The sequence below is a fragment of the Silurus meridionalis genome, chromosome 15, assembly GCF_014805685.1.
Source record: "Silurus meridionalis isolate SWU-2019-XX chromosome 15, ASM1480568v1, whole genome shotgun sequence".
NCBI classification, from domain to species: Eukaryota; Metazoa; Chordata; class Actinopteri; order Siluriformes; family Siluridae; genus Silurus; species Silurus meridionalis.
Window position 1 is genome coordinate 11,889,953 of NC_060898.1, and position 11,702 is coordinate 11,901,654.

General features: G+C 37.8%; 1 protein-coding gene across 1 annotated transcript in view; it reads right to left on the bottom strand.

Moving 5' to 3' along the window:
- Positions 1-10,658, bottom strand: part of efna5a (ephrin-A5a) — a 61,083-nt gene extending 50,425 nt beyond the window's left edge. The window contains exon 1 of the mRNA XM_046868308.1: positions 9,737-10,658. Within this exon, the coding sequence (XP_046724264.1) occupies positions 9,737-9,861 (125 nt within the window). The 5' untranslated portion in view covers positions 9,862-10,658. The remainder of the gene's footprint in view (positions 1-9,736) is intronic.
- Positions 10,659-11,702: the final 1,044 nt, after the last annotated feature.

Below are 11,702 nucleotides of genomic sequence, written 5' to 3' on the forward strand. Positions count from 1 at the left end.
CTAATTATTATTATAATTGCTGCATTGCTTGGTTAAAAGACAAAACAAATTCTCTTCTCACCCAAATGAACCTTTTAGAAGTGTTTAGCATTTTCAGTATTTACAAAACATTCAGTCTTGACCATTTCCCGTTTCCTATGACAAACACAAACAAGCAGGGATCAGAGACATTGTTCCTTCTGTTCGTTGCTTTTGCCAAATAGCTTAATTTTTATTAGCTTAGTCTGTTGGACAAATGCCTCCATCATTATTTCCTATTGCGATTAAATGTGCCGTAATGAAAAGCAACAAAGAACTCTCTCTCTGAGCATTCCCCTTAGCTAAATGTGCCGAGCAGCGCATGCCATGTTTCCCTACAATGCACATTAAGCAGGTTTATCCAACTTTAGGATCCTTTCAAGAACTTTATCGGGTTTTTTTAGGGCCCAGGGTTGATGAATATGAATGGCCAGTGAGGTTGTGGCTCAGTGGAGGAGAGACAGAAGGGTGAAGGGGTTCAGAGGAAGTGTTTTGTGTCTCTGCACAATGGGCCGATGACCTCTTAAGCCTTTTAGAGTCTTTCTGTTAATACCTTTACCCAGACCTTCAAAGGAAGCAAAGAAGCCATTTCAACACTCACATTTAAAAAAAAAAGGAACAGAAAGTATGAGCAGTTTACTAGGAGTAAACATGAAGGGATGAAAAACAGAAGGGTCCCAGGAGAGAGATGGATCACTAAGGCAACAAAACAAATCTTGTTTTTTTATTTCTCTTTAAGGGAATAACTGCATTGCAACAAATAGTCTTGGGACAATTTATTCTTACTAAGTGTGTACCAATATCATGAAAATAACAATCTGATTTTTTTTTCAGATCAGCTCATTTTACAACTGACACATTTCTAATAACAATTATTTTTCAATCAGGGGCAACAGAGCTGCTTGCCACATTTTTAAACATCTATTAAATTCCCATCTGGTGAACTGAATTATAGGATTTCTATCACAGCAAAGCACACATGCAGTGCTCATGCAAACCTCTAATAGACAGCTGTGTTTTATTCTATTTAATCAAACTCAGTGGTGGAGATGAGATTTTGAAGCATCCACAAAAGCAATATTGGGGAAAAACTTTGTTGTATATCATATAACTGTGAACTGGAACATGTCTGCATTTTATAATACCATTCAGCCATGATAAAATAAAACCGAGGTAAGAGGTCGGGCAGTCTCTCCATGTGAGGGGGTCACTGAACAGCAGGATGTGCTGGTTCCCCTGCAGGAGGACTTGCCTCTTTTTGACACACCGTGCAGAGATGCAGTGTTGAAATCCACTGTTGTCCGGTCCAAATTATAGCCATTTTAGTTTTTTTTTCTAAACTAATGCTCACATGTAAAATTTGGCAACTCAATCCCAAATATTCTTCATAGAAAATGTTTGAAAGGCTTACCTCTTACAAATAGTCTCGTTATCTTAAACCAAATAAATAAGCCTTGATGAAGCAGAAAGAGTGCTAAAGTGGGCGATGTATAAATATTATTTAGCAAACGGAGTTACATTTATTACACCAAAGATTACCAACAAAAGATTTGATTCCTCTTATAACAAGGCAATGAGGTTTTATTATGGGTTCACCTAGTACACCTAATACTGTAGAGCGTCCAAAAATATGTGTCCTTGTAACCATTTCCAGTATAAAAGCTATAAACTGTCGTTCCCTCATTAGCTTGCCTTGTTTCTGATAAAGCACAGTTGACAGATCCAAGACTCCCACCAAAAATACACCCTTTTAGTACAAAAATAAATCATCGTAACATCAGCTACAAGAGTTTCTTCCTTATAAAATATCCATCTACATGGACTATCCTCATGTACGTTGTTGCTATAGAAACAATAACGCTTTTAGCACCTAGCTGTTTTTCCTTGCTGTCAGCACTGCTGTCAGATCTGCTGTTAGAGAAACTTAATCAACACCTTTTGACTAATCAGATTCAAGAGCTGTAGTATTACAATTCTGAGATCACAGTATCAAAAACAGTTCCGCATAGAACAACTACAGAAAATGATTTCAAATCAAGTTCTATCGTTATTTAAACATCTGAAATGTAGTAAAACTAGAAGAAGAAGAAGAAGATAATTTAACTTCAACATCACTGGTGTCTGCACTGAGTAGCAGATACTTGTGAGTTGCAGAGCTTCTGAGTGTTATTTCTAATATAATGTACAGGTACCAATAAAAATACCTATACTAATAATCACAAAATAGTGCACTGGGATCCAAATGAACACAATATCAATATTGTTATGTTGTATCATCCTGTGTAGCACGGTCATTTTCTTTAATTTAAGGTAATCACAGAAAATAATCGAAAGGAATCCCATCTAATCTGGCAACACTGACCCTGTGTCCCTTGAGAAAGTTCCAGCACTGGCAATACTACCCGGGCCCCTCACTTCCCTTTTCCTCTGGTCTATAGGGGCTGAGCCACTTCCAGATTCTTTTTTATGCCCCTCCGTATGCCTACAAGCCCTGCTGTGCCCTTCCCATGTGTACAAGCATACATACTTCAGACCCTGGCAAAGCTCCACTAAGCCACGAACAATGGCAGCCTTTCACACAGGTTGGGCACTAGCTGGGACACAGCCAAGCTCCTAAAACCCAGTCAATATTTGGTATTTAAACGCATTTTCAAAAATCTAAGGAATCCAACGAATCGACAGTAAAGTGAGAAATGGAAAAGACTGTTTGTATATATATATATATATATATATATATATATATATATATATATATATATATATACAAACAGATATATATATATATATATATATGTGTGTGGTTGGTGGGGGTGGTGGTGGATTGGGGGGTATGGCAGGTAAACGTAGTGAACAATGCCCACATAGCACCAACCAACACCACAGAGCAGCTATCACAACATGAGCTTTTCACAGACCGCAGAAATGGAGAAAGGCTTTGTGTTTTAATTGGGGATTAAAATTAAGCTGAGACATAAAGAGAAACATTTGAGGACTTTTGAGAGGACTCAAGATTTCACATTGTACTAATAGCCCACTACATGTGCATTGAAACAAGGTGTGGCTCACTTACAGGCCAGAAATCTTGCAAGCTTTATAAGAAAAAGTGTTTCACATCTGTCACTCAGTGCTTTCGGAAGGAATTATCCAGGATTAAAACAGCACCGTGGAGCGGTTCCGCTCTTCTCCGAGATTCTTCTCTCCAGCTGTTGAGTGCTTAGATCTATCTGATAGATCTCTTTGATGGCTGAAGGTATCGGCTTCCATGGCACCACATACACAAACACCCTGAAGATTAAGACTGGAATTTAATACTGATTCTCCACTGATCCGTCTCTGAAGCAATAAATAAACAACACACATTGTCAATACTGGATGATTTCCTCACAAAAAGAAAAAATCCGTATAGCAATTTGCCTAACATAATAAATCAAACAGAAATCTTTCTTTAAGGACACATCTAACTAACAAAGTATCCAGACTTTTTTGCAAATCATGGTGGAAGAACTGAATCAGAAAAAAAATAATAAGCTTTCTCAAGAAGTTTTTAGTTAGAAAAACGTGCAAACTTGAATTGGCCCAATTTTTGTAATTGCAAGTGGCCCTGACCGCTTTTCGAACGGCACCGAAACCCTGTGAGAGCATAATGTGAAGACGGAGGAAGGGGGGACTCGCATGTGAATGGCTGCTTAAAGCTTCCACACACTTTAGCATTAAAACTAAAGCAGCAGCTCTTTTCTAAAGCCCCTAAAGAATTTCAACACTAGGCAATACAACAAGGCTCATTTTTAATGTCAAACATAAAATGCAAATCACAGTGTGATTAAAATTAGAGGTAGATCAATCATTTTTTTTTAAGTATTTTATGAGTTCAAACAAACACACACTTGGTCACATGCTAGAAAAAGACATACTATTATAAAATATTATGAATAACTAATATATATATATATATATATATATATATATATATATATATATATATATATATATATATATATATATATAACAATACACAATATTACAATATGGTGGTACTGCATATCGGTAGGGTTGAGTAGAGTAGGCTTGACAAGGTTTAGAAAAAAATCTAAAGACAAGTTTTACAGTATCAAGTTAGGAAAAAATACTCTGTCTTGTTGGTTTAGGATATCAATGATGGAATGGCATAATGGAGAATAGTTACTGTTACCAACCCTGGTGTAGATTACTTTCCAATATCAGTATATGCCCAAGTGTTTTTATCTTGTAACACTGCAATATATAAAGGATTCCTAATTTTGTTTACTAAAAAACAACAAATCATACTTGTATTATAATAAATTAACATCTACAAACAAGATAATTCCTGTTTTCACTTACATTATAGCAGCTATAACCAGTAGTTCTCTCACCAGCCTCTTTTTTTCCCCCTCGCTTACAAGCATAATACTGTAATACTGAATAGCTTCAATTCCTCAGTCTTGAAAAATTTTTCATGTCAGAAAAAAAGACAGCTTCACTTCTCTCTGTTACCAAGCACAGGAGATTCCTTCCATAAATGCTAGATTAAAAAAAAGACCATTTGTATGAAATCAAATTTAACCACACTACTATTTCTCACAATGACTGTACAATTTAGTGCATGTGTTTCTTTAAAACATCATTAAACATATTAAAAATCTAATTAAAAACTATTTTAATGTACATCATCAAATTCAGCCACCAAACAAATACATTAATATTTCTCAGCATGCCGGGCTAAATCTTGGATTTGATCTTTTGTAACAGTCTTTCTAATGCCTGTAATTTGTGCACATTGATGAGCTATGCTTTAAGATGCAGCTGCTACAGATCTGCTGAAGGGTTTGGATGGAAGGCAGAAAAAGTCACGAAACATGACTTTGAATCCAAAATACTAAATAATTAGAAATTAAAACATCACGGCATCCACAAATTGTAATTTTTTTTTTTTAAGTTTAATGGCCTGCTGATAGCATGTAGCTTTCATGTCAGTGTCTGTTAATGAGGAGAGATCGTGACACATTTCGGGTGGGGTTATGACTGACGGATGGCCAGATTCGGGGCCCCAAGGTCATGACAGACAGCACTGCTACATTATTCAGCTCAGCCAGATTTGGATTAGGCCACTGGGTGAGCGCATGAATGCGAATGAGAGACACTCATTTAGAGTAGCTCATTTATTTACCAGAGGGGCCTCATTGTGCCAAGATAAAATGCAGGCAGGGTGCCACTAACACACACTCACAGAGCCAGCACCCCTGTGCGTGCACAGCCTCTGAGACAAGGTTTGCCCTGAGGTTGCACCCTACCCAGAGCCCAGGGCTGCTTAGTTGATGGTTAACACAGACCCTGGTGCTGTTAGTGCTAAATGCGCGAGCTCGGCATGCGCCCCTCTCATGAGCAAACCCCCGGCTGGGCCGCACCACTGCTCAGGGCCACTCCGGGCCTCAGCCTTTGTGTTTGCTCAGCATGGGGCACAGGGAACAGGGAGCTGAGGAAGCCCCATGGCAACTGAGCAAGAAACCTGGGAATGGGGAAGAGCTCGTTTCAGAAACAAACTATGGACTCCTGCAAAGAGCTGTGAACACTACGGCTGCCAGTTTAAATGCGTTCTCAGGGCCAAACTTTTCTAAAAGGATGGGATACTTAAGAGTTATATAATCCTCCTACAAGCAAGGGTTTGCAAACCTTTTGCAGTCAGGGACCCGTTAACTGCAAAACAAACTTCACAGATTTTTACAAACTTTCAAGGATCAGCGTTATAATTCGAATGGGTACAATAACAGATATTTCCTTTATTTACAAGAGCCATGCAGTTTTTCATGAACATTCTACCAATCCAACTTAATTTATTGGCACCTTGTTTTTTTAGTTATTGAGGTGTGGATTAAATTCATTAAGTTTAACAGACCAGTCAAACAGACTAATAAATATTTTGAAAAAATCAATGACTGTAATTGGTTGTGATTTTTATCACTACAACTTAAAAAAAAAATAACATACCCTCTGGCTCTGCTTTGTGGACCCCTCAAGACAATATTTTGATGCCTGATATAGTCTTAAAAGTATGCATTTTTGCAGTGTCACATTGTTGAACTAGTAATGTGCTGGGTTTTTTTTTTACATTTAAAAAGATTTTATTAAGATTGAGAACATTGTCATAAATAAATAAGGAATTATATTAAATTGACATTGATTAGTATGAAAAACGACATTACTACAATAAACTACAAGGCAAGTGTAATGGTTCTATACACAGTCAAATGAAACTCAGTCACATTGTATATGTAAATTTAATTTTTATATTTTTTTTACTAAAAAGTTATTTATTTGAATATTTTTTTTTTAAGTTTTAGATTAGTTTCACTTAGATTTAGGAGATTTCTTACTAACTTTTTAGGTTTTTTTAACATCTTTTTTAAAAATAAAACATCATTGATGAAGGAGTTAAGGAGAAAGTAATATACTTTTATCTCTTTAAGTTAACAAAACAAAACAATTTTAAAAATCCAACGTGTCATGTTAGACAAACGATAGAGAACCCACAAAGTGTTAACTATTCTAAAACAAAGATTTCCTTTGTTGGAAAGCTTTTAGTTACAGCTTTACCTCTGTTACTAGAGGTGGTAGCGCAGTGGTTAAGATGTTTGCCTTCTGATCAGAAGGTCATGAGTTCTAATCCCACCACCACCGAACTGCTACTGCTGGGCCTTTAAACAATGCCCTTAACCCTCATCTGCTCAATTGTATGAATGAGATAATTGTAAGTCACTCTGGATAAGGGTGTCTGCCAAATGCTGTAAATGGAGACTCCTTTCATAAATACCAAATAAACCTCCATTTGAAGAAAATGTCACCAAACTTAGATTCTACATTTTTATACGTAAAAAAACAAGAAAAGTTGTTTTAAATAGATTTAATATTAGAAAATTATGTTGTGTGTCCCTCATTCCATCCCTAAAAATAAACTGTTAATTTGAAAACAATAATTGAATTCTTAGCTGGTCTCAAATTTATTTTACGCATCTTAATTTCATTATACTCATCTGTTCAAATGTATACAATGAAAATAAATCACTCAATACATCTAGATTCTGCAGTTTAGTAAACATACTCGTTCTGTTTATGTTTTGTTTGCTTTTGAACTTGTAAATGCCTGCTCTAATACACGAGCAATGATGCTTGATATTTGTCCCAAGAAAGTACTTGTATATAACAATTTTAAAGTTTTGATGCTACCTGGACTCTATATCCTAGCAGCACAGACACCGTCTTAAATCAAGCTTGTCTCTGCAGTCTCTTCCTGATGTTTAACTGAGTACAATAACAATATTAGTTACTTTAAATATCGAGATATATTATACAACTCATCATCATTACATATCTACTTTAAATCAATAACAGCAGCATTTTAAATGACAGTTACAAAAGCACAAAAAATGTAAGAGTTATAGCCGATGCTTGATTCAGTACTGACTCAATACTGAAAAATATATTTTTCCCTTTCATTACTGCCGAATCGGTAAAAAAGCTGTTGCTGCGTAGACGCCCTGTTTGTCATTATTTTTCTTTCCAGCTAACGAGCCTAAGATGGAAATAATCCTGACTGAGCTACTTGACTTTGCATATGGAAAAACATTGTTATCTGACATCACACATGACATCATCTGATCCATAAATATGTCAAAATTCAATTTAATAATATACAGAGTTTACCATTAAGGAGTATATCACAGGAAGAGATCCTTGTTAAAAATGTCTACATTTAGTTACCCAGGCACACTAATACAACAAAACACCCGGAAGGCTTTCCAGTTAGAAATGATCTGTAAACAAACCCTAATTGTACCTAATTGACCCTAATTGGTCAATCTGCAAAAACAGCAATGCTTTTTATGAATTAAAAAAAAAATTATATATATATATATATATATATATATATATATATATATATATATAGAGAGAGAGAGAGAGAGAGAGAGAGAGAGAGAGAGAGAGAGAGAGAGAGAGAGTGAATAAAAGTCATCGAAATATGTACTGGCGTTTCAAATCCTCACAATGACCTATCATTTTAAAGATCAATTCATAATCAGAATCTTTTTTTATTGCAATTTTATTTGTATTATTATTATGAAATTAATGATAAGTGCCATTAACTTTTTCAAGTTCTGCACTGCGTTTTAAGGTAGATCATTTTTAAACAGTGGTTTTGAGCTGAAGAGTGCATGTTTATTCTATGTAACACTGTTAGACTTATAGTCCTTAACATTCTGATGATGCATCTTTAAGTGCAACATTTACATTGTATACCTGAATAACTGACCTTCATCAGAACAACAACACTGTTAACGAGGAATTTAGATGTGCGTGTGTGTGTGTGTGTGTGTGTGTGTGTGTGTGTGTGTGCGTGCGTGCGTGCGTGCGTGCGTGCGTGCGTGCGTGCGTGTGTGTGTGTGTGCATTTGTGCCGGCAAAAAAAAAAACAGATCCTATGCAATTTAATTTAAAAAATTTTCATATTCTGCTGCTATGTTTGGGAAATATTGCATTATTATTTTGATACATATAAAATTGACTCCAGCATTAATTACAGAAACAGTAAGATAACTAAGAAAAATATATATTTCTATACAGAGTGACTGACTTTGTCTTCTTTTCTTAGGTACTTTAGCATTTATGTATTTATTGCAGACAACTGGTTAGAAAGCTCTACTGCATTCTGTTATCACGCATCAATGTTGTAGCACGTCATGGACTTTAAGAATCGGATACATTGAGGAAATTTCTACCCTATGGGAACATCTTCGCAAAGCGTTTTGCTGAGTTCTCTTAAAGCGCAACTCTGTCATAAGAAACTTGTGAATTTTAATCATCATGTGTATATACAGTTTTCAATGCCGAAAGGGACCTTGTATTAAGGTTCCTACACAGTCAGCATTCTGTTCAACCAAGTACAGACAATGTTCCTTCAATGTTAAGAGACATCTGTACAACCTCAACAGCATTACTCTGTAACTATGTTCCTCTTAATAAAGTTACAGAAGATGCATCTTTGGGTTTGTACCTTGAAATCCAGGTTAGAACTTGTGTAAGCTATACACAGCAAAAACAAGGTGAATAGCATCTGAACAGAAAAAAATCCTGTTGTTTAATGAATAGTTTTCACAAATACTGGAAGCTTCAAAATACTGCAGTGGATATTGTATTTTAGGTGTTCTTTACACTCCTTCGCTGAGGGTTTGATAGACAAAGTAATGCAAAGACATTACAAGAGGTCAAAAAAAATTATTTTCCGAAAGTTGGGGGGGTGGTGGGGGTTGTGAATCTTGTTGCACAAGTCCATAATCATGAATGTGTACGGAAAAAAAAACGAAACTGCTAAAGATTTTCATAGAAAACCACCAAACTGTACTTCTGCTTGTCGCCGTGGTGCTGCCATCCTGTGTATATACACTATTTAGAACTATTTTAATGTAGTATGTAATTGCATAAGGACCACTTACAAGGTAAAACCCATGCATGGTCCCAGATGTTCCAGTTCTTTTTAGAAGCTTCATTTCTGAGAGCATAGTGGATTGAATTTTCAGGGTGTACAGGACTAGTTGCAGGAGATCGGGGTTAACCCGTTTAACCCTAAGCCTAATGTGTGTGTGTGTGTGTGTGTGTGTGTGTGTGTGTGTGTGTGTGTGTGTGTGTTAGTCGAGTCCGCGCGCACTTACCGGGGATTCGTGCGGTTCCAGTAGACGGCGTATCGGTCAGCTACGACTTTAGCGGCGGGTTCTTCAGCCAGCACCGACACCCACATTAGCACAGCCGCGATCAGCAGCATCCCCACCGGAGCCATCTCCAACAACCAGGAGCGCGCAGCTCAGTCCTGACACGGACACGCACCGGGGTCTGTCCAGGGCACGAGCGCCAGAAGCAGAAAGTAAAACCTCACACCGGTGAGCCAACTCACATGTGATCAACCTTTCCCCCCCTCAATGAACACTTCCACAGGTCTGCGTATAAACTGTTCCCAGTCCGATGAGATCCAAGAACTGCTCCAGTCCCAAAGCAGAATTGCGTGAATGTGACTGCTTGATTAAAGCACCGCTGCAGTGACTGCGTGTCCCTGCCGGCTTTCAGTGTGTAGTCCGATCGGAGTGGAAGCGCATCCCTTCCAGGTGCAGTCAACAAGAGAGACAAGAAACACAAAAATCCAACCCAACCCCAATCGATTAAAGCTGTTCCCAGTCACTTTTTTACAATCCCTTCTACTTCCTCGTTCCAAACTGATTTATTCTGTACCTGGTCACACCGGGAGAGAAGCAAACTTGTCCATTAAAACATGTCGCATGTGAGCACGCACGAGCAATACACACACGCCTGAGAAATCACCAGGGCAGAATGAGCGTGAGCTGCTCCCGGTGCTCTCCGTCTCGCCTCCAAAATGAAAGAGAACGAGAGGAAACGGACAACAGGCAAAAAAAAACGCTGATCTGCGGCTTGAAAAACACCTTCGGGTCGCTCTCAGCAGACTGGATTTACGGATCCTGAAAAGCGTAAAGTAAGTCAGTCGGAGCGGCGGTACAGAGAAAGTGCATGGCGCACAGCACTGGAGCTGGTCGGAGTGAAGCACCGAGCGCGTGTAGAGACAGAGAGAGAGAGAGAGAGAGAGAGAGAGAGAGAGAGAGAGCAGAGAGCAGAGAGCAGAAGGGAGGGGGCGCCCTTTAGGCCTTATTGGTCTGTATGGCGGAATGTTCTTGCTTTCCAAAAGCCACTAAAGAAGGAAGGACTGTGTCCACTGACCTGCACAGACCCTAAATCAGGGGTTACCAACGTAGTGCCCGTGGGCACCAGGTAGCCCGCAAGGACCACATGAGTAGCCTGCAGGTCTTTTCTAAAAATAGCTGTTTCCTACTTTGTTAAATCATAGTTGATAAATATTATGATAAATTATTAACATGATCAGTGTATTCACATAGATGAATATAATTAATTATTAGTAAAAGGTAAAGGTAAATTAAACAAATGTGTTATTTCAGATCAAACTGAAAACTGAAAACAAATCTATCAAACTGGTAGCCCTTCACATTAATCAGTACCCAAGAAGTAGATCTCAGTTACAAAAAGGTTGGTGACCCCGGCCCTAAATCATGCAAGCAATTAAATACATAATGAACTAAATTAACCATAAATTAAAAAAAATGAAAGACAAACAGTAGGATGACACACGTAAAGATGAACAGAAAGAGAATATTCATATGAAACAACTTGTGAATTTCTGTCATGATAGTATTCCTCTGATGGATCCCGAAAAACATTGTTTAATTTGTTTTAAAGTCCAGAAATAGTAACTTTTAATACATTGGCATGAAATCATATGTATAGGGTGTATTCGGAGGTGGGTGCATGAAACTTTCCCTTCCCCTGACCTGGGAAACTCAAACCTGTTACAGCATGACAATGCTTCTTTGCACAAAGCCAGATCCATGAATATATAGTTTACATGTGTTGAAGGGGAAGATCTTGACTGACCTGCTATAGAGCTCTGAACTTCTGGGATGAATTGGAACACTGAATGCATCCCAGGTCTCATCACCCTACATCAGTGCCTGACATTACTAATGCCCTTGTGGCTGAATGAGCTCAAATCTACACACGCACACTCCAAAATTTAGTTTAGCATCCTTCCAGAGAGTG